Here is a 26745-nt window from a genome sequence, read left to right on the forward strand (position 1 = left end):
CAACGGGAGTCGTCGAGGTGCTCGACCAGTCGTTCCATCCTTTAGTGGTTGTGCTGCTGGTCGTAGGAACAACAGATGTCGAACTACTCCAGTCGTTCCACCCTTTGCTTGTGGTGCTGCTCGTCGTAGGAACAACGGAAGTCGAGCTGCTCCAGTCATTCCATCCTTTGCTGGTGGTGCTGCTTGTGGTAGGAACAACGGGAGTTGTCGAAGTACTCGACCAGTCGTTCCAGCCCTTGCTGCTTGTTGTGCTGCTGGCGGCTGGGCTGCTTGTGGTCGTGGTTGTAGAGACAATAGTTGTGCTTGGAGTTGACCAGTCCCCCCAACTGCTGCTTTGGGCAGGGACCGTAGAAGAATAGGTGCTGCTGGCGGCAACGGTCGTGCTCGACGAGGCCCACTCGTTCCATGAGCTTTCTTGACCACGAGGCAAGACCGCTGAGAGAGCGGGGGCGAGGAGAGAAAATAGAACGATTGGTTTGGCCATAGTGAGTGAGAAGAACGAAAGTGTGTATAACAGAATGGAAAACAGCGAATGACAGGAGAGCTTGTAGAATGATGAGAATCCTCACAGAAAGCGGGCAAATGCCTCGTTCTTATACATACCTTTCAGCATAGAGGTCTCACACCATAAAGGCGAGCGACTCGATCGTCATCCAGTGCCTCGAAGGCGCAGCATGGCAACGTCTCATCGAAAAGGAAAAGCTGATCCGGCTAAAAGGTGGACGTTGGGTCAGTTCCCCACCACGTGGATGCCAAACTAGGCGTAAGTCTCCAGTACCATGAGGAAGAGTCGATGGCTGGGGTCCCAACTGGGGCAGTTTAAGGCCGTCAATCCATACTGCGTGGTAAGTATATGCCTCGATGTGCCACTTCCGGTGACCGTTTCTGAGCTTGGCTAGTGGTTGTTGGAGGCGAAGTCTCGGTAGACACAGTTATGGATTTGGGCCAAGTCAGTCTGTGGCAGGGATTGGTCCATTACATCGGTATACCCGCTCCTCGCCGGTAAGCCAGACCGTTTCTCTCTCTCTAATTTGTCTATTGTTGGCCGAGCCGAGTATTGTACATAATAACAATGGAGCATGCGTAGTGGGTGCGTGGGAGAAACGGCAAGCAGCAGTCGTATGCGTATGCAATGTCTCAGGATCGGTGGATCGTCCATGCCGATATTCTCACAGTCGATTCGGCTGTGGCCTTGAAAATGCACATTTGTATGATCCACAGTCTACCGAGAGTTCCGAATCCTGGGTTTGACGTCAGGAGTGACCGCCTGCTGGGGCGCTGGAGCAACTGTATTTCGTATACTGCAAATGAACGTATAGGGTGCCTGGCGTTGGTGGCAGTAAGGTGGTATAGCATGCATGGCTGCGGAGAATTTTTTCTTTGCCTTCCCCAAAAGTCCCCAGCATGTCTGAGACAAGGTGTGGCTGCGACGGGCTGATCGAATCAGAGCAGGCGGCCATCAGCGGTGGTCGACTCTAAATTTATCAGCCCATGGCGAAGACAACGCCATCGTTCGGCCAGCTGCGTGGCGGCGACTGCGAAGATCCCGAGGGGCCGAGAAAATGCAACGACAAGTCGTTGAGTCGTAATGGTTGTATCCACTCAGCTGGTCTGTATCTCGAGGAACCCTCAGCGGATCAAGTAAGAATCTGTCACAGGCTTACTTGGAATTCTCGTCCGTATGCACAGGAGTAGAACCTGAAAGTAACCAACCAAGACTGGCTCTTTGGAGATGTTCCCCACTGCGTATTATTCCGTGATCAGAAGAAAGGTGCTCACGGAGGGTGGCCACCGAGACATTTCTCTAAAGGTCGATCGACTCCTCAGGCACATATCAAGTTATTGGGGTCTGATGAATTGGACAAGACAAGGGCAGGTGAAGTGGATGGTAAGTGTTACATAGCACGATTGTTGGGTTTGCTGCCTGGCTGCTATTCCCGGCCTTTTTAATCCGCAGTAGAACTCACTACGGAGGATTACACGTGACTAAAGCGCAATTCTTGCTTTTGGATTGTGCTCAACACACCACATTTCTCAACTCCATGATTTCCATCGATGAAAATGTAGCAACCAATCAGCGTATCTACCTCACGAGCCACGGTGCCGACCACAGCTGACAAGACACTTGTTTCTTCTCGACTGGGCCATGCAGGAGTTTTGCCTGATCTCTCACCTTTCACGATTGTGTTTGACCGACCTCCGAAGAGCTGGGTGGCATCCAAACGAGGTCCAAAATCGGACGCAGAGCAACTGAATTTGAGCAGGGGCTCATCAGACCCTCGCCCCCAAGACAGTCCGCATCGAGGAGCTGCTGAAGGATTGCGAAAGACAGTGAGTGGTTCTGAATAGAGCTGATAGAGTGGAGACTGAAGAGTCAAGGCTGAAGCGGATCTGGACTTCTGACAAGATGGAACCAACTCCCAAACGAGAGGCGGCCTCGGACGCCGTGCCCACGGCCAAATTCTTACAAGGTAAGAGCAGTCACTTGTTTGGGAAAGTATCATCAGCGCCCATGGAGTATAATCCCCTTGATTACTATCCGATGGATCTTCATGGACTGTAAAGACAGACCCTGTTCTGACAGCTGCCTTCTAGCCCGCATTACTGCTCTCTCAACCACCCTGATCAAGAGACTCGAGAACATTCTAGCTGTGGCTCTCGATGACACCGCCGCACAATCCGCCGCGGCGTCTACAGGCACAGCGAATGCTCCAGCTCCGCCATCATTGACAGACACGGCTGTGCAACAGTTTCAACTTGACGTCGAATCGACGGCAATCGTTCGCGCGGCAGAGGAGATCATGATGTTAACGCGGACGATGAAGGAGATCTGGCTCTTTGGCGGATTGGACACGCTCAAAGACGAACACGAGGGCCAGGATGTCAACGGCCAGGACAAGGCAGCAATAAGGAAGAAGATGGAGGAGGATGTCAAGGTGGTGGAAGAGGGGTTCAAGAAATTTCTAGAGAAGTACGAGACAGCGCTCGAGGTGAGCAACGCCAAAGAGTGACACCTAAGCGAGCCAACTGGTCCGACGATGGATTTATGCGTCTCTATGTGACCCTGCAGAGGAGACACTGATATCAGATTACACCTCCATACTCATGTAGTCTAGTGTCTACCTATGGATTGTATCCAGTACCTTGGGGAAAGTACCGAGTACCAGGACAGGGATGCGGCGTCAAATATTCCTTCGCGGCCGCAGCCACGGCCACCTCTCCCACTCGGACAGCAGCACCGCCCACACTGCATGCAGGCTTTGGGTGAGAGGTACACGGCAGATATATAAGTACCTACTCGGTGTCTACCCAAGCCAGCTAACAATCCTACTTGTTAACCGAGCTCAAAGCCCCGCAGGACTACCTACTACTACTTACTGACTTATGTAGTATTAATCACAGCTAGTTAAATCTAGGTACATACCTACCTATGCAGCTACAAAGACATCTACCCTTCCCCGAGCGACTCTAGCCTGTTGGCCTGGTTCTACTGTACACTACTATACCTAGTACGCATGAAGCATCTCCAAAAACTGCACCGACAGCATCGTAATCACGTTAGGAGGTAGGTACATGATGTGTGTACCTCATCCCCGGGTTTGGGCCTACTCGTAGCGCCTACAGGTAGGTGAGTAGGATGGCCCCATAGACGCCATCTAGCCCCTCTCTGTGTGCCGCCAGGGGTCAGCGCCACCCGCGCCACCAACACGATGCATGCAAGCCAACTGGATGGAGATCGAGGATCGAGGCGGGCGATCATCTCCAAGCGTCTGGACCTCTGGCTGAAAAAAACGGCTTGGAGACTGTTACCCCCCAATGAATTTCTTATTGCTGCCCATGGTTTTTGGGGGGGTTGGATGGTTCTGGATAGTGTGTGGATAGGTATGTCGTCGCGAGGAGAGTCTAGGCCAGCTGGAAGTCTTGACGTTGATGTCCAGCTATGTAGCTAGGTAGATACCTCCATACGAGGGGATGCAGCTAAAAAGAAAAACAAAAATTCCATACCGCAACACACCACCACACCACATCCTTCTCGGTCACTCATAAACATCACGAGGTGTTCTGAGACTCAGTACAACACACACAGTACAGTACACACATACATACATACATCGGTATGAACGTACCTGTCCGTCTTTCTGTGTTTCTATCGATCTACTTGTCCCTAGCTTAGTACCAGGTACCAAGCGATCTTGTCCTGGCTGTGGCGTCATCTCTCTTTCACTACACTTCAACCCTATCTACCTAGTTCCTACCAAGGTTCTACTATCTACGAGTATCTCTCTTTTGCACGCCCCCCTTTACACTTTCACTGTCTTCTCGGATGAGATGCGCAAAAGCAAGACCTAGAAAGGAATCCGATAAATTGAGGACACGATACAGACAAGCTGAATCTACATACCCCCCAAAACTCATTCTGGAAAAAAACGGGGGATATTTAGATAAGAAACGTCAAACATTGGAAAAAATTTCCCAATATTTTTTTCAGGGGTTCTGCAACACACAAACAAACAACCGACTGAGTCTCCACCAACACCTCCCTCCCTCACCTCGAAGAAAATTCCCCTGACAAAAACCCCAACGCACTGCCCGTGGCTCCAAGGAGAGAGGAAGAGGGACAAATAACATAACATGACGGTACCAACACCACCGTCAACCACGCTCTCATCACCGCCATCGCCCACAGAACTGGCCACGCCGAGGCTCCCAAATTTCGAGAGGGACAGCGGGGACGAGGCCCAGGCCCGAGCCCAGGGAGAGGAGGAGGAGGAAGAAGAAGAGGATGCCGAGATGCTCTCGCCGTCGTCGAAACGCATCATAAAAACCACCACCACCATCGTCAAGCCCATCTTCATGCGCCCGAAACCCATCTACGTCATCGTCGCGACGGCGCTGAATCCGCCCATGGGCATCGGCCTGAAGGGTCAGTTACCCTGGCCGCCCATCAGGGCGGACATGGCGTTCTTCAAAAATGTCACATCGCACGTCGCCCCGGAGGTCACCAAGGTTGGTTCTTCACAGTCGGAGCCTTCTTCGTCTTCGTCGTCGGCCGCGACGACGGCAGGGCCGCGAACGCTCAATGCCGTGGTCATGGGCCGCAAGACGTGGGAGAGCATCCCCCCGAAATTCCGACCGCTAGCAGGCCGACTGAATGTGATTATCACGCGATCAGATTCCGAGGAACTCGGACGGAAGATCCTCGAGGAATTGACGGCCACGACGCCGCAGCGGCAGTGGGAATTACATACCCTCCCCGCTCCGTTACCGAGTATGCGGATGAAACTGAACTCAAGTTCGAAGAAAGCAGCCGCCCAGCGAAAACCCAACACGATCCTCCTCCCAGTCCCACTCCCACCAACATCGTCAAGAGACGCGTCGTCGATATCTCCGATCCTCATCTCCTCCTCTTTGCCATCCACTCTCTCGCTCCTCTCCTCACAAGCTCCGATCCAGATCCCAATCCCAATCCCAATCCCCGTTCCGCAGGACCTCGCCTCCACCACCACCACACCGACATCCGCGCCAGGATCTGTATCTAGCTCGTCCCGTGAGACGGGCGTGGAGCTCTCCATCCCCAAGATCTTCTGCATCGGCGGTGCCGAGATCTACCGCCAAGTCCTGTCCCTCTCGTCCGCGACGCTGCACACGCCGACGCCAACGACCCCGGCGGGCAGCGAAACGGGCACCGACACCGAAGGCGAAATGGGCGGCGACGGCTCCGGCAGACACTTTGACGTGCGGATCCTGCAGACGCAGATTCGGCGGGGTCGTCAGAATCGGAATCGTCCGTCCACCGCTACCACCGCTACCACTTCCAACACTCCAAATAAGACCGGCGACAAGGATGAGAAGCTCGAGGATGGATCCGAGGCTGGGTTCGAATGCGACACGTTCTTCCCCGACCTGCTCCCGTCGCCGCATTCGGGCGTCAAATCCGCCAAGTGGAGACACGTCACGCAGGCAAAACTCCAGGAGTGGATCGGGAGGGGCGTCGAGGTACCCCAGCACCAGGGGAGGAGGAAGGAGAGTATTGCGGACGCGGTGGCGGCGGGGCGAGACGATGATGACGATGGCGACGAGGAGGAACGAAGGGACGACGACCAGGGAGGTCGAAAGGATACTACCACCTCCATGGCGGGCAGGAGTGCAAAGGACATGTGGCTCAAGGACGACAAGGCGGGTGTCGAGATTCGTGTGGTGGGTTGGGAGAGGAGGTGACAATACCAAACACCAACACTATTTCATATATCTACCTAGGTACCTGTTGGTAATGTCTGCCGACAATTTGGGACGAACCATTACAGATGACCTGTACGCAGCGAATGCTTCAATAGAATGATGACTTATGGGCACAGACCTACACATATACTGTGATATTTCTCGTATTCGTGGTCAACTGAGATATTCCATCTGCCTAAACAGGTCATGACTTCTCATACATCTGCCGGGCTAGCATAATACCTCTTCCGCCATTGCGCACTGTGACCGTGTTCATACCGCTTCACAACATCATCTTCAACGTAAGCTAATAGTCATCGTTGCCAGCACCACGTCTCTTTTCCGCACCTCTTTCCTCCAACTTGTTGCTGCCGAATATATTGCCCGCCTTTTCCAACACTTTGCCCATGGTAGAGTCTTTCTTGCCACTTGAGTTATCGTCATCATAGCCGCCTCCACTGCCGCCATAGCCGCCGCGCTCTTGCTCCTGGGTACGACCAGATCCCAAGCCCTGTAAGTCCACGTGTTAGTATGGTTTTGAGACCTTGTATGTTGCTGCAATAGGGTGGTACTCACATAATCTTGGTCCCGACCCGAAGAAGTTCCTCCGGTCCGGCTTGAGTCGCCATAGGTATCATCGGTGCCTTTCCCAAGTTAGATACTGTCAAGATACAACAGGGAGACCATACCGAGTCCGCCTGAAGTGCCACCCGAAGAGCTGAAATCGTCCCCGCGACGACCAACGCTATCATCTCCATAGCCACGGCCGCCGCCCGTGCTCGACTTATAAGTGTCGTCGCTAGCACCAAAGCCACCAGATGACTGAGCTCCAGTTCTGCCACTGCCCAGGCCTGTTACAGGAGGTCAGGTCAACTTGTTCACAGAACACTCTGATCAGCACGTACCATATTCGTTGTCACGGCCAGTGCTTCGACCACCAGTGGCTGTCGAGTCTCCATAGGTGTCATCAGTGCCTAGGCCACCACCGGTGCGGCCACTGCCACCATAGCCCCCAGAGGTATCACGGGTTCCGGAGCTGTAGGTATCGTCGCTTGTGCCAAAGCCACCAGCTTGCTGTGCGCCAGTCCTGCCACTGCCCAGACCTGCATTTACAGTTAGCTCAATGACGTCTTATGGAACTTGGTGACAGCTCACCGAATTCGTTGTCACGGCCAGTGCTTCTACCTCCTGTAACAGTGGAGTCACCATAAGTGTCATCAGCTCCTAGGCCACCACCGGTCTTTCGACCATAGTTGTCGCCGTCACCACGACCGGAAGACTGACATTCGTGAGCATCGGAGGGAAGAGAACCAGGTAGGAAGGCCATACACCATAGCTGTCACCGCCAAAGCCACCTCCTTGACGTCGGTCAGAGCCCTAACTTGTAGTCAGATTGGGGGTCTTGATGGACTTCTGAGTGACCTACATAGCTATCGTCACCGTAGCCACCGCCGCGTCGCTAGAGAATGTTAACAGCACGCCCGTCCAATCCCGAGCTGGCCCATACGTTGTCATCATTGTAAGACATTGTGCTTGATATCGTTTGCTGATATACTCTGTTCAAAAGTGTGGGCTTCAGCTGTGTGAGAAGTTGGGGGATTGAAGAAGGTCTACAGGCATCCGAGGAGGAGCAAGGCAAGGCTTTTAAGAACACAATGAAAGCAACCCCAGCCAAAGGAATCTACGACCCTGGCTAGACTCTAAAGACGCCATTCCAAAGCACGTCAGGCACGAGTGACAAAAACTGACGCGGAGGTCGTTCATAGCATACGTAAGTCTCGATACAGAACCAATGACTTGGATGAGAGACCCCGCGTGAAACAGGGCCAGATGTTGGACAGCTGAACCCAGACAAGCATAAAGTGCAAGGAAGCTGGGAAGCTGCCAAAGTATCGTCATTTCCTGGTGCGAGCATTGGCTGAAGATGGGGGAGGAGCAGGGAGGACGGGATGCGCCTCGGTGACACCTTACCCCGTACCTGGTGTTGTGTGAGATCTGGGACCAAGGACTGGTCTTTGTTTGTGATGTGGAGGAAGGCTCATCTCTGCCAGAACCAGAGGGGCACACAAATAAGGGACGAGGTCTTTGAGTTGGTGAGGGAGGTGAGAGAGTTGGGAGAAGCTGAGCTGTAAAGCTGAGTGGGTGAATGCAGGTGATTTTTGCCCCGCAGCCCGGAAACTTGCGAGGCCCTTGAAGGCCCCAATTTGCCTATGACGGCATGTTTTGTGCATTTTGCTGCATTGCGCGCGTCACTGCGTCGCCCGAAACAAGCACGATCTGCTTTCTTCTGCTGCCGGAAGGAGATGGTTTCGATGGGCAGATGCCCCCCTGTCACCAATGTGTCCTGCCTGTGGCCCTTAAAGTGAGCCCTCTCAGGTGCCCCTCTGTTAGTTTGGTGCCTGGTGGCCTGGTGGCTACTCATCTGCGCACCTGCGCTCGCCCGGTCAACTGGGTACCGCCCCCTTCTGGACCTCTCACACTCTTTTTTCTCCTCCTTATTCCCAAATGAGGCCCTCAAAGCGGATCTTACCAGAGGCAGGGTTCTTTAGAGTTTCGAAATGTCCAAGGTCCTGTCCAAGATCCAAGTCCCCAAGTCGCAACGAGGACAACCCTCCCTCACTCTCAAAGCCTTTTGCGTCACCTGCAAGAGTCTGGTATATCGATCCAGAATTATACCCCTGCCGAGCGCTCTAGGTGCTGTGCCCTTTTCCGAATCTCCAGACTAGTAGTGTGGCTAATGCACAACCTGCAGCTCTTTCAGCTTGCTCGGTCGTGCACGTGTTCAAGTTGCGAGGACCACATGTTTTGCCACCGCCTCAAATGTTTCTGAGCTGGAAAAATCGGCTTTGGGTGGGTGCTGTACGTCTCATCTCTGAAGACCTCAATACCGCAAGTCGTTGGCATCCGTCAAAATTGTCGCGACCATGGACAACCGTTCAGAAATACAGCCTGGTTTTATCGGACATATTTCGACTAGAGTAGAACGAGTTAGCTTAGCCAAAAAGCCATCCCAATACTGAGTCTCTTACCATGAATTTCTTGTGAAAATCCGATCTCAGAAGATCCTGTATACTTATCAGCTTGCATCCTTCTGCATGTCCCAGCAGTCGAGTGGACGTACGTTGACAAACTCCTTGTTTCCTTTCTGCTCCGTGCCTCGAGCTTGGTTCTTGAAGACCACATCGTCGTCCCATCTCCGCTTCACGTTGAATGCCCTTGGATTGAGGAGCGGATTACCAAGTGCAATATCTCGTTCTCGCTGGTCTTCTGCCTCTTGAGCCTGTGCTGCTTCTTCCCGTGCTTTTTGCTCAGCTCTTTCCTTTTTGATTTTCTCGAGTTCACGCATCAGCTCTGCCGTCTCATCTTCTTCGTCACTTTCCTCGTCGCTGCTTTCTGTATCGTCTCCATCTGAGTCCGCATCGATGTCTCTAGTTTCTTCGAGTATCCTTCTTCGTTTTGTCTCAATGTCTTCGTCCTCGTCGTTACCACGATCGGGGTCGTCTTCGAGTTCTCGCTTTATAGGTTTCGAGGGGCTGCTCGTGGGTTCTGCGATCGTCCCCTTCGTCTTTGCAAAATGGGCCGCCTCTGCCGCAAGTAATTCTGCACGGAGATCTCTGTGCTCAGCTTCTGCGGCGCCGCCTTGACCGGGCTGTCTGGTTTGCGTTAGATGATCTTCTTCCTTGGATACTTGCGCGCTACCGACCGGACTTTGAGAAGAGTGTGCGCAGGTAACAGTCGCTGGTGATAAGCTGGTCCTCGTTGCGCTTCTTTGCCTCGTGCAGGGTCAAACGTCGGTCGGTGTGCTTTTTCGAGAGTTAGCCACGCAGTGCAAAAAAGTAGATGGAGAGGGACTACCTGTTGTCATATTGGGTGGATAGTTTGTCAGAGGGTATGCAGCAGGAAAAAGTCCGTGGAATCAAGAGAATAGAGAGCGCAGTAGGCAGAATGTGCAGCTCTGCAAGGTAGAAAAGATGGTCTTGAGACCTCCAAGGTGACAATTGCAGATCGGCAGCCTTGCAAGGCTTGGCAGGTCATTCAGCCTTGCCAGCGCCACCACTGAGATCGTTTTGGCTTAAGTACCAAGTATCGAGTATTCATGCGCGACCAAACCCATGGGATAACATCTACAAGCTGAAAAGTCCACTCCTCCTCTTGCCAAACGGATATACAACTAAAGCGCTCAAATATAGACCAACGCTAATACCAATTGCCACTTGAACCATCCCATACCCAACATTGAAAATCGTCCCGCCGTAAACGTCCGCACTGGTTGTACTGTTCTGCGCGTCCAAGAAGCCCGCAGTGCCATTGTTGATGATACTTACTCCTGTCACGTTTCCAGTAATTTGATCGGCACTCGTGATGCCTGCCACCAGGCTCCCACTCGCGGCTAGTCCGCTGGGGACCTGAACGAATATCGCCGGCAACATGGCGGCTGCCGCAAGACCGTGGAAGAAGCGAGAATAGAGATTGGCCATTGTTCCGATCGCAAAGGCACCGATTGCGTTGGCCACCTGGATGTTATTCGAGAGTTTGGTAGAGATCCAGAAGTTTGATTGATAGCCAACGAAAGCGATCAGAGTCATGACCGGCATTTGTTTCCACTTCGCTTGGTTGATGATAGCGAGGCATATTGCAAATATCGGTACCCAGATAAATCTCGCATACAGGAGTTTGGGCCCGTGATTGGAATCGTTCCACCAAACCGGAATATTACAGGTCACGTCACTCTGTGCTTGAGGATAGATGAGGCCTGTTGTGGTTCTGTTAGTCCCCTGACCAGATTTTATTTGGAAGAACAATAAACAAGGAAACGTACCCATAATGACTGTGCCGACCAGGATTCCAAACCCAAGAAACAGTGAATATATAATGGCGTAGACCATCCTGACCGACCCTGACACAATGCTTTTACTTTGCAATTCCAGAGCAGAGCACAACACCATGTACCCCGGCAGGATCAGGGCTATACTACTTTGCGCAATAGCCGAGAAACAAAACACGGCAGTCCCTTTGTGGTAGATGGAACCTAGGCCCCGTGAAGTGAACGAGATGAGAACGGAAGCAAGTATTTCGAAGACGTGGGAGAATTGTTCCGAGCGGGTTACCACCACAAGCTGTAACCAGCCCAGGATGCATCCCAGGATAAAACTTGGACCAAAGTCAACTGGCCGAGCGGAGAAAGCAAATGGGCCCACCGCGATGGCTGCTATACCGTATGCGAAAATCCGGAGAGGAAGAGGATGTCGGCCGCGCTTCTTCATGATGTCGTCTAGATCAGCAGTCCCCTGTTGAGCGGTGTATTTGCCGTGGATGACCAACTTGTATACGTCAAAGACGTCTCTGAACCTTCCGAGATCGACGCTCTGTGACTCCTTTACCAAAGTGACTTCTGTGCTCATAGTAACTCTATCGTTGATGGAAACAAGCATCGAGCCTGGCATATAGAGAAAATCGCCATCAATGTTGAGTGCTCGAGCTGATGTCTTCATGTATTCTTCGAGACGGTGAGTCGGTGCTCCAACAGCCATCAGACACCGAGCGAGCTTCTTCAAGTACTTTCGGCAAGCAATAATCTCGGCAACATCTAGGACGACTCGCTCCTCATCTATCAGAAGGGACGGTGTCGACTTGTGATGGAAATAGTTTGCGGGGTGTTTGATCATATCCACCGCTGTTGCAATCATGCCATTCGAGGACTTTGCGTGTTGAGAGGGCGGACGAGGCACATAGTTGCTGCTTTGAGGCACAGCCGCTGCTGTTGAAGTCATGGATGCCTGAGCCAATAAGGTTGCCAGAGATCCAGTTGAGTGACGGTCACGATCATCTCTATCATACCACTTCGGTCTTTTAGAAGGCGTGGCTCTTCCAGATGATGGTGTGGAATGATCATGACTCTCAGAGCCCGCGCGAGAATGGCTTTTGGAATAGAAACCTCTTGGAGAGTATCGGTTGGGTGGCTGTGAGACGGGGTCTTCGTGGTACGTAGAATGTGTAACTCCATTCCGTTGCAAATGTGCCAGTTTCGAAGCAAGAAGAGCGCCAAAGACACTGGGACGATATTGATCAGGTGGGGGAACATAATCCAAATCATGAAGGTGCTTGTCGACTGCAGGTGTCTCTGCTCCGGAACGGGACTCCTCTTGCCATGCCGTCGCATGTGGTCCGCTAGTCAGCGTTCTAATGAGTCGTCTCGCCTCCTGAATATTCTCATTATCTCGGTGCAGAGCTTTGGGGTCTTCGTTCTCTGTATCGTCGTCACTAGTTTCGTCATGTAGCGTGTAGGGACGTTTGTCTTTCTCGAGTGGTTCTAGAGGGATATCATCTTCATTGACTAGCCAGTCACTCAATGGCTTTGAAGGAGGAGATGAATTTGGAGATGCCAACGTTTGGGGAGTGGTGTTTTGAGAAATAAGAATTCCTGAGGGTGGTCTCGGTTGTGTGTGAGAATGGCTTAATCTATTGGCGAGACGACTCGCCCGGTCCTGGGCTTGAGCGGCAGCAGCATTCGTGATTCCCGCCCAGTTCGTAGCTGGAAGACCGTGGTCCGCTACATCCTCAGAATCGGGCAAGCGGATTATTGGGACAGATCCGTGTGTGCTTGTCTCGACCAGAGGCTCTCCCGCATCATCAGCAACGTCGGAGAATTTGACCTTTTGGTGGTGTCTGTTTCCATGCCTAAACCCTCTGAGACTGTGCCGTCTCGCAGGGTTGGCATCAGAATCGTTGCTGGTTTGCCCGGATGTTGGTGACTGTATGTCTCTTTCAGCCATGTCCACGGGCCACCAAAGAGCCGATTGTGTGAGAGAACGAACGCAGCCTGGCGAGCATCGACCAGCCTATTAAAATATTAAGATGTGGCGAGGGTGGAAAATTCCAGGTCAAATGGCGACAAAGGACCACTGTTGTAACAAAGAACCAACCAGAAATATTTGGCTCAGTACCACGTTTTTGGCATGGATTCCTGAAAGCAGGAAAAGTGAAAGGCCTCGAAGACCCGAAGAGCCTGAGAATCACACGCTGGCAAGTTCATGGAAAGGGAAAGGAAAGCATGAGAAGTAAAAATGTCCAAAGGCATAGCGGACGAGTTACTGGCCGCGGCGGAGGTAAAGGGCACCGGGCTGCCGTGCAGAGTGGGAGAGGTTTGGGCACAATGCAAAGCTTGAATCTCATTGCATAAGAACAATTCATCATCCACAGACCCACGTCTTCGATAACAGACGGAACCGTCCTTGCACTTGGTGGGGCATCGGAGGTTTGTCAGATATTCCCTATATGCGCAAGAGCAAAAGTCGCTGCGGGTAAGGCGAGAAAGCGAAAATGAACCACAGCGAGGCTCGAGAAATGGATTCTTTTACCAATAAGAGATGTAGGAAATGACATGAGGGTGGACGACCTTGATAGTGGCCCAACAAATATGGGGATTGGTGAGGCTCGGTGGAAAAGTTTGAACAAGGCTGACGCAACCCAAGCCTGTCAATGGGAGCAGAAAGAGGAGTTCGCTGAGGTCGAAGGCTTGAAGTAACCTCATAGCCGTCTGGTGCCGTGGCGTGGTGTCATGATAAGTACCTCGTATACGGTACGTTCCAGTATCTGGATCTGCGTTCGGCCTTCTGCTTATCTCGCATGTGAGACAAATTAGATCATCCCAGCCGCTTGCAGATCGCAGATTTACATGTGAAGTGCGGTTACAATCATGTGATTTTAGGAATCTCAGGTATTTGGGAACCGCATTGGAGTCGACTTGCAGTGAGTCAGATTTCAGATGAAAGCAAGGATTCGGGGGACTACTTCTTCTGGATAAAGAACACATTTCAAAGGATTGATGGGGAAAAATTGGAACAAAGAGGCGAGAGGCAAACGAAAAACTGATTTTGTTGAGGAAAAAGATATATTCGGTTGGACGGCGAGATGGTCCACAGTAGTGGCGAGCCTGGAAATCCGGTGGAGCATATAGTCCTCAAACGCAAGAATATTTTCGGCCTCAAGCCACCAACTTAGACAGGCAGACAGTAAATTGTTGCAACCCAAAGGACCAGTCACATCAATCTCGCCGTAAAACGTGTGAAGTGACGAATTCTCTGAATGGAGACGAAATCTCTCTACCAACAATACCCACCATCACAGCTGACACTACCTCAATAATATGCCACGCGAAGTCGACATCTCCAACATTGAACAGCATTTCATCCTTCAAGCCCTAGAACAAGGCGTCCGACTAGATGGACGACCTCTTGACCACTTCAGAAACCTCGACCTACAATTCGGAGATGAATATGGAACAGTGACTGCCCGTCTGGGGAAAACGAGGTAGGCTATTGTCTACGCCCGTGTTGGCTTAAACTAAACGCGTGCGAAGAGTACATGTGCAAATTTCGGCAGAGGTCACCAAGCCACTTGAAGACCGCAAATTTGATGGGATCTTCACAATTGTCACGGAATTGAGCCCTATTGCATCTCCCGCCTACGAAGTCGGTAGACAGACCGAGCAAGAAGTAATATTGTCTCGGACTCTCGAAAAGGCCATACGCAGATCTCGTGCTATTGATACGGAATCCTTATGCATTATTGCGGGCGCAAAGTGCTGGTCCATCAGAGCAGACGTGCACGTTCTTGACTCTGACGGTGGTCTGGTCGACTGTGCCTGTATCGCGATTGTGGCAGCTTTGAGACACTTTCGAAGACCAGATGTCTCGGTTGATGGGGAAACTGTAACTATCTACACCATGGCCGAGCGAGTTCCCGTTCCATTGAGCATCATGCACCACCCCGTCTGCACGACGTTCAGCTTCTACCACGGAGGGGAGACTGTCTTGTTGGATGCCACACGCAGCGAAGAGCAAGTTCGGGACTCGAGTGTAACTTTTACTGTGAACGACTTTGAATTATGTCAAGTTTCCAAAATGGGAGGGAGCTCGATCGATGCCCTAGTTCTCCTGAAGTGTATCAACACGGCGCTGAGCAAAGGGAAAGAGATAAACGAGATCGTGGCTAAGAAATTGGCAGAGGATACGACCAAGCGAGACGTGGGCGGACTGATTGCCGAGCTGAGAGCTGAGAACGAGAGATGACCACACTCTTGAGCCACGAACCCAACGTCGATACCCTACCCGTCATTGTCGGCGTCTGGATGAGGCGGGCTGGAGAAAAAGGGGTAGAAGTGATGTTGTATGGACAGCAATTCTACCACCGAATGAAACGTTGATGCTTGATAGATATGTAACAACAACGCAGCGATCATCATGGATGTGGCAGTGCAGTCTCAGATGCCATTTTTAAATTCTTAGGAATCGCCCCCCCAAGACACCAAGGATCCAGTCAGCGAAGAATCAATCTCCCGCGTGGAATAGGCTGTCGAGCCAGTGGTTGGCAGTGAGTCTGTGACATTTAACATGTGGTACACTGGGATGGCTTCCAGGCTGCAGGCAAAACGATATTTGGTTGATGGATGTCTCTGCTCCCTCAAACTGCGACATACCTAAGTAAGAGAGGTGCAGTGACCGCAGTCGCCCGCGTAGGTCTTCTGGGCGACTTCGGGTTGCGCCTCACAGCACCAGCTTGTAACATTAGTGTCTCGCTTGATGCCTCTAAAGCCACTGAAACTAAGCGCCAGCCTTGCTAAGGCCCCGTTTGATAGGGACCAGCCACTGAATGCTGTTGCCCGCACGGGGTCACTGGGGGTCACGTAGTGGCCTCCCGTGCCTCCTCCTTAGATTCAAGGCGTTGCTCCGCCTGCGCCGCGTATCCCAAATCGAACTTGGGTTCTTGGTACTGCCATAGTCACCGTCAATCTCGACAAAGGACAGACTACGCTGACATCTACTCTGTCCAACACTGTAATCTAGCGCAAAATGTCTGCAACAATCACTCTCAACCGTGACGGCGGCCTTTCATGATCCTTTATGGCACGGTAACGCACGCACACTATCGATTCCCTCCTCATAAACCCCTCTGGCGCCCATCCGTTTGAGAAATGGACGGGAGATCCAATGCGCCTCAAGCTCCCAACCATAACAACAATATACTGGATGATCTGGGGAATTCACAGCCGGCCTACAGCACAGGGCAGCGCCCTCCTGTAGACGACTCGCAACTCCTCAACGTATTCAATATCGATGACTCCGAAGGTCCTCAACCAAGACCATCCACCAGCTACGATGATTTTGTCGGCGGAGGCAGGTCCGCGCCAGGAGGCCAAGCACCACCGCCAACGTCCTCAACTCGACCCTTCACTGCTCCTTACATGGACAGCGGAACCCGAAACTACTCCCAGACCTCAGACCTACAAAATTACGCAAGGTACGGAGACGGGGAGGATTTGACCGAGGAAGAGTCGGGATACAAATACTATGATAATGCAGGTCCCTCCGACGACCATATCCCCGGCGGAGGTGTCAAAGTTGTCGGGCGACATCACAGACGCGATCGGAATAGTCTGATGTCCATGTCGGGCGTTATGGATAGAGCAAAAGGAATGCTGGGGATACGCAACAGCAACTACTCGGATATCAACCTCCCCTTGACCGAAGCCGGTCTGCAGAACTCGAGAGTAGATACAGCTGGGACGGACGAGACGCCTCCAATTCGAGAGAAGAAGGAATTCAGTTTTGATAACATCAAAGACATGTTTACGAGGAAGAAGGTTGATCCAGCATCACTAGGCCCCAGGATTATCCATCTCAACAATGCCACGGTCAACGCTGGTAACAGATGGGTCGACAACCATGTTTCTACCGCCAAATACAACATCGCGACCTTCTTACCGAAATTTCTCTTCGAACAATTTTCCAAATACGCCAACTTGTTCTTCTTATTTACCGCCGCCCTACAGCAAGTACCTAACGTCTCCCCCACAAATCGCTACACGACTATAGTCCCGCTCCTGATTGTGCTCATGATATCTGCAATTAAGGAACTGGTGGAGGACTGGAAGCGAAAGACAGCAGACAAGAGCTTAAATGACTCCAAAGCACGGGTCTTAAAAGGTTCGACCTTCGTGGAGACAAAATGGATCAATGTTGCTGTTGGTGACATCGTCCGTGTCGAGTCGGAGGAATCTTTTCCTGCCGACTTAGTCCTGCTCACAAGTTCTGAACCTGAAGGGCTTTGCTACATCGAAACCGCTAACCTTGACGGCGAGACCAACCTCAAAATTAAACAGGCGATTCCAGAGACGGTCCATTTAGTGAACCCTGCAGACTTGGGGAGACTGAACGGACGGATAAGGTCGGAACAGCCGAATAGCAGTCTCTACACATACGAAGCAACGTTGACGGTGGCTGGCGTAGGGAACGAGAAAGAACACCCCTTGTCTCCCGACCAGTTACTTCTCCGTGGGGCGGTCCTCCGCAATACTCCCTGGGTGCATGGAGTGGTTGTCTTCACCGGCCATGAAACGAAACTGATGCGGAATGCTACTGCTACACCTATCAAGAGAACAGATGTGGAGCGGATGCTCAACAAGCAGATTCTGATGCTTGTTGCTATCCTCTTGGTTCTCAGCGCTGTCAGCACAATTGGTGATCTCGTTGTTCGCTCTACTGCTGGCCAAAAACTCACATACCTCTACTACGATAATTTCAACGCCGCTTCGCAATTCTTCCTGGACCTCTGCACCTACTGGATCCTGTACTCAAACTTGGTCCCACTGTCACTATTCGTTACCGTCGAAATAGTCAAATATTTCCAGGCTTTTCTCATTAGCAGCGATTTGGATATGTACTACACGGAGACCGACACCCCCGCTGTATGTCGAACCTCGTCGCTTGTAGAGGAGTTGGGACAGATTGAATACATTTTCTCGGACAAGACAGGGACTTTGACCTGCAACATGATGGAATTCCGGCAATGCTCCATCAACGGCATTCAATACGCAGGCGTGGTACCGGAAGACCGCAAGGCGACCGGGCCTGAAGATTTGGACGGCATTCATGATTTCAAACAACTCCGCGAGAACATGAAGTCACATCCGAGCGCTGGCGTCATTGACCAATTCCTCTCACTACTTGCCGTTTGCCACACAGTGATTCCAGAACGCAAAGACGAGAAGTCGGAGATCAAATACCAAGCCGCATCTCCAGATGAGGGCGCTTTAGTCGAAGGCGCCGTGATGCTCGGATACCGGTTTGTGGCCCGAAAACCTCGCTCGGTGATTGTCCAAGTCGAGGGCCGAGATGTGGAATACGAACTACTAGCAGTCTGTGAATTCAACTCGACCAGGAAGCGGATGTCGACTCTCTTCCGCTGCCCAGATGGAAAGATCCGGATATACTGCAAGGGTGCTGATACAGTGATCATGGAGAGACTGGCCAAGGACAATCACACCGTGGAGACTACATTACGGCATTTGGAGGACTATGCTACTGAAGGCCTTCGAACTTTGTGTCTTGCCATGCGCGAGGTTCCGGAACAAGAGTACCAACAATGGCGACAAATTTTCGACAAGGCAGCCACAACTGTTGGAGGCAATCGTGCTGAAGAGCTTGATAAGGCAGCAGAGATCATTGAGCACGATTTGTACCTCTTGGGAGCGACTGCGATCGAGGATCGTCTCCAGGATGGAGTGCCAGATACTATTCACACCCTGCAACAAGCGGGCATTAAAGTCTGGGTCCTTACCGGTGATCGACAGGAAACAGCCATCAACATTGGCATGAGCTGTAAGTTGATCAGCGAGGATATGACACTGTTGATCATCAACGAGGATAATTCAAGCGCAACCCGAGAAAGCCTGCAGAAGAAATACGACGCGGTACGGAGTCAAGCTGCGGCTGGTGAGCGTGATGTCCTCGCCCTGGTCATTGATGGCAAGTCTCTTGCCTTTGCCTTGGAGAAGGATATGGAGAAGCTGTTTCTTGACTTGGCAGTCATTTGCAAAGCAGTCATTTGTTGTCGAGTTTCGCCATTACAAAAGGCGCTGGTGGTCAAACTCGTCAAGAGACATCTCAAGGCGCTTCTCCTGGCCATCGGCGATGGTGCGAATGATGTCTCCATGATCCAAGCGGCACACGTTGGTGTCGGTATCAGCGGCGTGGAAGGTCTTCAAGCTGCTCGCAGTGCCGATGTTTCGATTGGCCAATTCCGCTATCTCAGAAAACTGCTCCTCGTGCATGGAGCGTGGAGTTATCAACGCATCAGCAAGGTCATCCTGTACTCGTTCTACAAGAACATTGCCATGTTCATGACGCAGTTCTGGGTAAGCAAGACGGCAATAGTCTCTATCAAACTTGTGTTCAGTGCTAACAAGCGACTAGTATGCCTTCCAAAACTCCTTTTCTGGCCAAGTCATCTACGAATCTTGGACGCTCTCCTTTTACAATGTCCTCTTCACATTTTTCCCACCTTTCGCCATTGGCGTATTCGATCAATACATCTCCGCTCGTCTTCTGGACCGGTACCCGCAGTCCTACCAACTCACCCAGAAAGGGGTGTTCTTCCGCATGCACAGCTTTTGGTCCTGGGTCGCCAACGGCTTTTATCATTCCATACTCGCATACGTCTTTTCGAGTTACTTCTTTCTGAATGACGGCATTCTGGCTGATGGTAAGGTTGCGGGGCACTGGGTCTGGGGTACCTCGACTTATACCGCAATCCTCCTCGTTGTCCTTGGAAAGGCGGCACTGATAACGAACGTCTGGACGAAATATACGGTGATGGCGATCCCGGGAAGCTTTGTGATATGGTTGGCTTTCATCCCTGCCTACAGTTACGCGGCACCAAATATTGGGAGTGGGTTTTCGACCGAGCTCGATGGAATCATTCCCGTCATGTTTTCATACCCGGTCTTTTACGCACTTTGCCTCGTCCTTCCGCCAGTCTGTCTTGTGCGGGATTTTGCATGGAAGTATGTCAAGAGGATGTATTTCCCACAAAGTTATCACCACGTTCAGGAGATTCAGAAATACAATGTGCAGGATTACAGGCCGAGGATGGAGCAATTCCAGAAAGCCGTGAGAAAAGTGAGGCAGGTGCAGCGCATGAGGAAGCAGAGAGGCTACGCATTTTCTGCGGGCGATGAGAGCACTGGCGGACAGACGATGAGAGTATTGAGTCTGTATGACACAACAAAACACAGAGGGCGGTACGGCGAGTTGGACAGTGTCAAGGGACCCCCGCCGGGCATGTTGTGACCCTCCTGTCGACTGTCACTGTCACTTGTCACTGAGGGTGTCTGTCTCACCCGGATGGGGAGACGACATCGCAGAGACAGAGAGAGCAAAGCCGACAAAGGCTTTTGCGTGAAGAATGGTTGTTGTCTGTGTCTCCTATTTTCTCCCTCCGTTTTGGTGAAGATTTCAACGATGAGATGTATAGCATGCATGCATGAAAATATATACTGGTGGTGGCTCAATGGCTTTTTTTCCCCCTTCTCTGAACAAAGTCATCAAGGACAATTGATCTTGTATCCTGTACGAGGTACTCGGTATCTGTATTCATTTCCTGCGTTTACTCATGTGACTCTGTTTTGGTGGGGTTTGGTTCCCCCTTCGACTGTTCAGTAAGAAGAAAGATTTGGTTGGAAGGAGGAACAGGGGGAGGACCAAAACAGGCGGTATCCAATCCGCAAGCATTCCATTCCGAGGGTATCAATAGTCTAGACAGTCTATATGCGCATATGAGCTGCGCGGTGGTCAAGGTTCTCTCCAGCATCATCCAACTATCACGGGTTCAGTCCAAGCGTCCCATCATTCATTCCAGCCGCCCAACCATCCAAACCATGGCACCGAGTACAGTCCGCCGTTGCCAGCACACGTCCTCTCTCTCTCTCTATAGAATCAAGACGCCTTCCCAAACAAGGCTCCCAAGCCCTCGCCCTTTGGCGTCGCGGCGGGGACGACAGGTCGAACCACTTTCTTGCCCCAGAGATCAAACTCTGGTTCCGCGGCGGGGATCGACCCCGCCAATGGCGGAACGTCGCCAACAACCCTCAGAGCCGGAGGGGGGATATGGGGCGTGACCAAATCTATGCTTCGAGAGTATCCGGCACTGGTGCTGTACAGTGGATTGGTGCGAGGGGCCAGCGGGCGCAAGTTGAACTCGTACATGCTGCCAAAGCTGGATGATGTTGTGGTGGGGCTGTTGGCCAGACTTGGCGTGGTTGTGCTGGGTGTCAGGGTAGACATGCTCAAGGTACTCTTGTGCCGCATTGCTGCTGGGCGGTCGGTCTTGACGAGGTGGTGGTTATCGGCATGATCGGAAGGGCTGTTGACGACATTGTGTGTCTGGTGGAAACGACTCAGGTAGCGAAACGCCTCAGAGCCGGCCGAGGCGCCGCGGTGAGGTATTTTGGGTTTCCATTCCGTTGGGTCAAGATCTGATCGGTGCTCGTGCAGATCAGTGGGTATCCGTATGGAAGGTTTGTCTTGATGTTCTGGTGACGCGCTGGGGATGCGCGTTGGTATGGTCGGACGCGGAGAGGAGGGGAGGGATGATGGCGGTGTAGAAGATTCATGGGACAGATTGGAGGCCGACAAAGGCTTCGCGGCGTCCTTGCGGCGACATCTGACCGCTCATCAGCGTCTGTGATAGAGAAGAGAGGGGCAGACGAGGGTGGGACTCACGCTTCACTGCAGTAGAGAATCGAGTTGCATGGAGTCATGATCTGTCTTTCGCACATGGCGCTGCGCTCGCGGGTTAGGAATTCGCCTGCAATGAAGACGGACCATGGATTTGTGGCCTTACCAGTACTGCAGAAAACTAGCCGCCATCTCTTTTTCTTTGTCCCTCCTGTTACCGCTGAGGGCGGAGGAGCGAGGAGTGAGCACTGAGTCACCACTCCTGCGCTTCAGTTTCCGAGCAGAGGAAGTGCCTCCTTTGCCATGTTGCTGGATTTTTCGCGAGGGAAGATCTTCTCCCATTGAGGGCGGTGAGGTAGGTATATGTACCCGGGATGAGGGATAATAAAGGAGAGGCCAGGCGTTGCCTTGGTTGGGCAGCTGATGATTTGTTGTACACCGCAAAAGTGACTTGGGTGCATTCCAAGGGTGCCAGGCTGCGCCTTGTGTGGATGACGTTAAAAGTGGGCGTGTGCCGTGCCCCGTTCCAGACGAGGCCACTTCCCGCGACCGCAATGTTTTGGGGCACCACGCAGCCTGAAAGGCCTATAGGATGAGGGGTCGATGGGCGGGCCAATGTCCCAGGTGCATGTGCCGCGAGCCCTATGACCCCCTAATCGAAGCGCCTAGGCTGAATCCGGCCTTGGTCTGACGGGTGACTGACGGGGGACAAGGAGCATCTAAACGGAGCGCACCAAAGGTCCTCTGGCTCCATGCAAGGCACTGGGAAGTGCAAATGCCATGGATCAGGAGGGGTTTAGCCCAGGTACGTGTCTTGCTCGTAGCTGGCCTCATCGTGCGATTAGCATATCCTCTCAATTTATTCCATCATCAGCTAAGAAGGAAAATGTACCATCGCATTGATTGGGACTATAATGCAGCCGATGACGGCTTCAACTCCATCCTTCTGGCACTCCTCGGGCTGCCGGCTCTCCTTCTCGACCAACATAGCATCCAAGCATGCTGCTCCACACAAACTTGTGCTCCTTTAGTTCTTGAAGCTTTTTGTATGCACCTGCATTGGCGAACCCGATTCCTGTCTCTCGATCTCGGTATCGAACAGGCAACATTGTGACGGAACACAGCTCTTGAATGTGCTTCACTGGTTTGGCTGTTTTGCGATTGTTATAGAATAGGGAGTACTCCTGCCGGGATTGGCTGGAAAGCTCTTCAAACCTTTCCAGAATGACCATATTTCGCGTCGACTCTTCCTCAACTAGAGGAGGCTCCGGTGCTGTGACTGGCGCGGTGGTGCCGTCGAGCGACGTCTGCTCTGTTTGTGTGCTTTCTTGGGCAATTTCTGTCTGCTCGGGCTTGTCGATCGCGCTAGCTGGAGGAGTATGTTGTTTCTGCTCTATACCCTGAAAGGGCTGCAGCTTCTCCTTCTGCTCGTCATTTTCAGCTGGCCGGGTCTGCTCTTCTGTTGTGACCGGACCTTGTATTTGTGTCTGCTCTTGCGGCACATTAGATTCGGATATTGGAATCTGCTCAATAGACACTTCAGGCTTGATGACGACATTATCGGTCACGTCAGGAGTTGGAACTTGGACAACCTGGTCTGGCGTATCTTCCGCCAGAGCCCTGGGGCTTTGTTGTGTTTCTAGCTGCTTCGCTGTATCTTGCCGTGCAGTTGACTCCTGGGGAATTGGGCTGACTCGTCTGCTCTCCGTCGGGTTGCTGTCCGTTTGCATATCAGCATACTCGTGTATCCCTTTCAAGAAGGTGTCCTCGTGGTCTTGCGGGACAGTGAGCGTGATTTCCGGGGGAGCACCCTTTGGGCTGGGAGCAGCAGGGATGATGATGATGGTGTCCTTGTTTGGTTCGTCGGGTTGATTCGACGTTGGTTCTTGTGCCTGCGCAGTTGTCACGGAACCTGTCTGCAATGCTCCGGCTCTCCCTAAACCGCCACTCCTTTCTGCGGCTAGCTGCTCAAGGTACGCTTTTGACTTCCGCCCACGCTTCTTCGTCTCTGTTGTTTTGCCTTCTCCCGGATCTGGGGCATCTCTCGTGCCGATCTTGTTCAGCTTGGGACCGATCCATTTAGCCTTAGCACTTAACCAGGTAACAACTGGCCCTTCCAGCTTCCTGTCCTTGAGGGCTGCGAGTTTTGCCGCCAGCTCTTCTTGCCTCTTCTTCTCCATAGTCTCCCACCGATTTAGGCTCTTAGCATTTTGTCGCTCAACTCTTGCAGCTTCGGCTAACCGATCAGCTTGCGTGAGTTCTTTGGGAACATCCCTTGCCTTTTCTTTTTCCCGTTGTTCCTTGAGCGCTTTGAGCTTCTTGCTTTGCGCTTCGCTCTCCTTGAGTCGGGCGATAGTTTCCGCTCGGTGGGCAATTGTCTGCTTACGCAGGGAACTTCGACCGGAATCAGGATCGTGAACCCATGTAACTCGCTCTTTCTTCTTAGATGGTTTTGGTGCAATTGATGCAGCAGCTGGTCGTGTCGGATCGGTCTTGAGTTTCTTCCTCATGCCCGCAACACTGGTTAGGGCTAGGTCTGCTTTGCGTTTCTTCGCTCGTTCCTCTTTGGCCTGCTTTTGTATTTCCTTCTCTCCTTCGAGGTCGTCGGCTGCGGCATTCGGTCCTTGATCATCATCATCGCTGGAAGACATGTCCGCGTCCTCATCGTCGTCTCCGCTTTTGAATTCCTCATCTTCTTCCTCTTCGTTGTCCGCAAACAATAGAGTGACCTCGTCTTGTTCGTCCACATTTGCCACCTCTTCCAGTATCATGTCCCTGTCATAGCGGTTGCCAGCAGTCTTCCTTCGCTCCCTACCAGCGATGAGGGTCTCGACGAGTTCTTCCTCTGATTCATCTTCGCTTGACTCGGTCGCTGAGAGTTCCGGCGTATCGTCCATGGTTTCATCTGTCATGGTTGAGAAGAGGGGCCGGGGGAGAATTGATCAAATACTCATATTTCAGGAATTAGTGAAGTACAGTCTTTTTGTTCGATCTGCAATGTGTACCGAGTAGCAAGAGTGAATCTACAAATTAGTTGGCTTTTGACATCCACAGGAATTTGGGGAAGGTGCGGCGAGGCAGGCCACTTTACGCGTCAACTCCGATGGACGCGTTATAGCCGTCATGATCTCCAAGATTTCAATGAACACCTTCTTAAGGCTGTCTTCCCTACCGTTCGTGTACAAAGTTCAAAAAACATGCCTCAATTGCGCAAGAGTAAACCAGTCGCTGCTATAGACACCTATCCAGATAGTCCGGACACCAAGAAACGCAAGCGAGGTGGTGCAACCGTTGTCGATGGACCAGAGAGTGAACTCAATGCGAGGAGCCGAAAGCGCACAAAACCAGCGGAGGATCGCGCGGACATCACACAGAAAACTCAGCGAAAGACGAACAAGGAAGTCACCGTAGCCGTCAAGGAGGAAGTAACCACCAAAGCCAGTCCGGTGGCAAAGGGCAAAGCGGCGCTGAAGAAGGAGGTTGAGGTGACGATCGAGCAAAGCGAGCAGCCCACCTCGGACACTTCCAAACGGAGAGCGAAGGCGAATGTTAAGAAAGAGGCTGAATCGGAAGGGTCCGAGCTTGAAGGAGACAAAGCAGAGCAGAAAGAGCTCACCAAACCCAAGCGAAAACGCAAAACGAAAGAAGAAAAGGAGACCGAGGCGATGCCTTTTGCTCCTAGAACTGTCGGGCTTAAGATGTACGTGGGCGCTCACACAAGTATAGCGAAAGGGGTGGAAAATGCAGTTACAAATTGCGTCCAGATCGGAGGCAACGCCTTTGCATGTTTCCTCAAGTCGCAGCGGAAATGGGAGAACCCTGCGTTGAAGGATGAGAATAGAGATGCGTTCAAGAAGGCGCTGATAGACCACAAGTTTGACGGACTGTCACATATCGTCCCACACGGATCATACCTGGTCAACCTCGCCACCGAGGATGAGGACAAGGCAAAGCAGTCTTATGATGCGTTCATCGACGATCTTCACCGGTGCGAGGCCCTCGGGATTCGGTACTACAACTTTCACCCAGGAGGAGCTGGACAAAGTCCCTTCGCAGAAGCGATCACCCGACTCGCCACCAGACTCAACCGGGCGCTGGCAGAAACGAAAACTGTTGTCCCACTGTTAGAGAATATGGCAGGCCATGGCACACTGATTGGCGGGCGATTTTCAGATCTCCGAGACGTCATCTCTCAGATCAAGCCTGAGTATAGGTCTCGAATTGGTGTCTGCATCGACACATGCCACGCATTCGCGGCAGGTTACGACCTGCGCAGTCCGGAGGACTTCAAGAAGACCATGGACGAGTTTGACAGTGTCGTCGGCTTCAAATACCTCAAAGCCATGCACCTGAACGACTCCAAGATGCCATTAGGCAGCCACCGAGACCTCCACCAGAATATTGGCCTGGGATTTCTGGGACTCCGTGCATTCCACAACGTCATGAATGAACCGCGCTTCCAGAACCTGCCTTTGATACTCGAGACACCCTGCGAAAAACCAGACCCAGGCGATCCAAAGGGAAAGAAAATGATCGAGGACAAGAGTATCTGGGCGACGGAGATCAAACTTTTGGAGAGTCTGATCGGCATGGACCCGGAGAGCGAAGAGTTTCAGCGACTGGAGAACGAGTTGAGTGAAAGAGGCAAGGCGGAGAGGGACCAGATGCAGGCGCAATATGAGAGATTGAGGGACAAGAAGCTGGAGCAGGAGAAGAAGAAACTGTCCAAAGAAAAACAGGCCGAGAAGGGCCAGAAGAATTTAATGGACATGTTTGGTGGAAAACAGAGCGCCAACGGTGCGGCAAGGGGGGAGAAGCAGAAGGGCCGCAAAAGGGGAAATAGTTCGGAAAGCGAGTCAAGTGAACTCAGCGAGCTGAGCGATGAAGAGTGATGAGAGAATCACATCTAGTCGTAGAAGCCAGTATCGTCTTCTAGGAAAAAAAAAACCCGAGAGCAGCATCGAGACTTTGCAAATTGGTTTGAGTAGAAATATATGCATGGATTTCCTGG

The 26745-nt window shown here is 52.1% G+C and overlaps 10 protein-coding genes across 10 annotated transcripts; 5 read left to right on the forward strand and 5 right to left on the reverse strand.

The window, feature by feature from the left end:
* Positions 1–2407: 2407 nt before the first annotated feature.
* On the forward strand, positions 2408–3011 carry Z517_06858 (uncharacterized protein; the record flags this gene model as incomplete). The annotated part of the gene is made up of 2 exons (XM_013428597.1): positions 2408–2471; positions 2596–3011. The coding sequence occupies 2 exons, from the start codon at positions 2408–2410 to the stop codon at positions 3009–3011; spliced, it is 480 nt and encodes a 159-aa protein (XP_013284051.1).
* Positions 3012–4632: 1621 nt separating this feature from the next.
* On the forward strand, positions 4633–6219 carry Z517_06859 (uncharacterized protein; the record flags this gene model as incomplete). Its single annotated transcript, XM_013428598.1, has 1 exon — positions 4633–6219. The coding sequence occupies one exon, from the start codon at positions 4633–4635 to the stop codon at positions 6217–6219; it is 1587 nt and encodes a 528-aa protein (XP_013284052.1).
* A 307-nt stretch (positions 6220–6526) lies between these two features.
* Positions 6527–7747, reverse strand: Z517_06860 (uncharacterized protein; the record flags this gene model as incomplete). Its single annotated transcript, XM_013428599.1, has 8 exons — positions 6527–6730; positions 6796–6863; positions 6909–7070; positions 7125–7322; positions 7375–7498; positions 7549–7596; positions 7646–7678; positions 7727–7747. 8 exons carry the CDS (start codon positions 7745–7747, stop codon positions 6527–6529), a joined length of 858 nt encoding a protein of 285 aa, XP_013284053.1.
* Positions 7748–9174: 1427 nt separating this feature from the next.
* Z517_06861 (pre-mRNA-splicing factor cwc15) lies at positions 9175–10084 on the reverse strand (the record flags this gene model as incomplete). Its single annotated transcript, XM_013428600.1, has 4 exons — positions 9175–9192; positions 9249–9284; positions 9341–9957; positions 10075–10084. The coding sequence occupies 4 exons, from the start codon at positions 10082–10084 to the stop codon at positions 9175–9177; spliced, it is 681 nt and encodes a 226-aa protein (XP_013284054.1).
* Positions 10085–10343: 259 nt separating this feature from the next.
* Z517_06862 (uncharacterized protein) lies at positions 10344–12992 on the reverse strand (the record flags this gene model as incomplete). The annotated part of the gene is made up of 2 exons (XM_013428601.1): positions 10344–10972; positions 11039–12992. 2 exons carry the CDS (start codon positions 12990–12992, stop codon positions 10344–10346), a joined length of 2583 nt encoding a protein of 860 aa, XP_013284055.1.
* A 1373-nt stretch (positions 12993–14365) lies between these two features.
* Z517_06863 (uncharacterized protein) lies at positions 14366–15290 on the forward strand (the record flags this gene model as incomplete). The annotated part of the gene is made up of 2 exons (XM_013428602.1): positions 14366–14529; positions 14579–15290. The coding sequence occupies 2 exons, from the start codon at positions 14366–14368 to the stop codon at positions 15288–15290; spliced, it is 876 nt and encodes a 291-aa protein (XP_013284056.1).
* A 902-nt stretch (positions 15291–16192) lies between these two features.
* Z517_06864 (uncharacterized protein) lies at positions 16193–20348 on the forward strand (the record flags this gene model as incomplete). Its single annotated transcript, XM_013428603.1, has 2 exons — positions 16193–19414; positions 19473–20348. The coding sequence occupies 2 exons, from the start codon at positions 16193–16195 to the stop codon at positions 20346–20348; spliced, it is 4098 nt and encodes a 1365-aa protein (XP_013284057.1).
* Positions 20349–20993: 645 nt separating this feature from the next.
* Positions 20994–22076, reverse strand: Z517_06865 (uncharacterized protein; the record flags this gene model as incomplete). Its single annotated transcript, XM_013428604.1, has 3 exons — positions 20994–21720; positions 21780–21839; positions 21901–22076. 3 exons carry the CDS (start codon positions 22074–22076, stop codon positions 20994–20996), a joined length of 963 nt encoding a protein of 320 aa, XP_013284058.1.
* Positions 22077–22666: 590 nt separating this feature from the next.
* Z517_06866 (uncharacterized protein) lies at positions 22667–24646 on the reverse strand (the record flags this gene model as incomplete). The annotated part of the gene is made up of 1 exon (XM_013428605.1): positions 22667–24646. The coding sequence occupies one exon, from the start codon at positions 24644–24646 to the stop codon at positions 22667–22669; it is 1980 nt and encodes a 659-aa protein (XP_013284059.1).
* Positions 24647–24931: 285 nt separating this feature from the next.
* Positions 24932–26626, forward strand: Z517_06867 (uncharacterized protein; the record flags this gene model as incomplete). The annotated part of the gene is made up of 1 exon (XM_013428606.1): positions 24932–26626. The coding sequence occupies one exon, from the start codon at positions 24932–24934 to the stop codon at positions 26624–26626; it is 1695 nt and encodes a 564-aa protein (XP_013284060.1).
* Positions 26627–26745: the final 119 nt, after the last annotated feature.

This window comes from Fonsecaea pedrosoi (assembly GCF_000835455.1).
Source record: "Fonsecaea pedrosoi CBS 271.37 unplaced genomic scaffold supercont1.4, whole genome shotgun sequence".
Taxonomy (NCBI): Eukaryota; Fungi; Ascomycota; class Eurotiomycetes; order Chaetothyriales; family Herpotrichiellaceae; genus Fonsecaea; species Fonsecaea pedrosoi.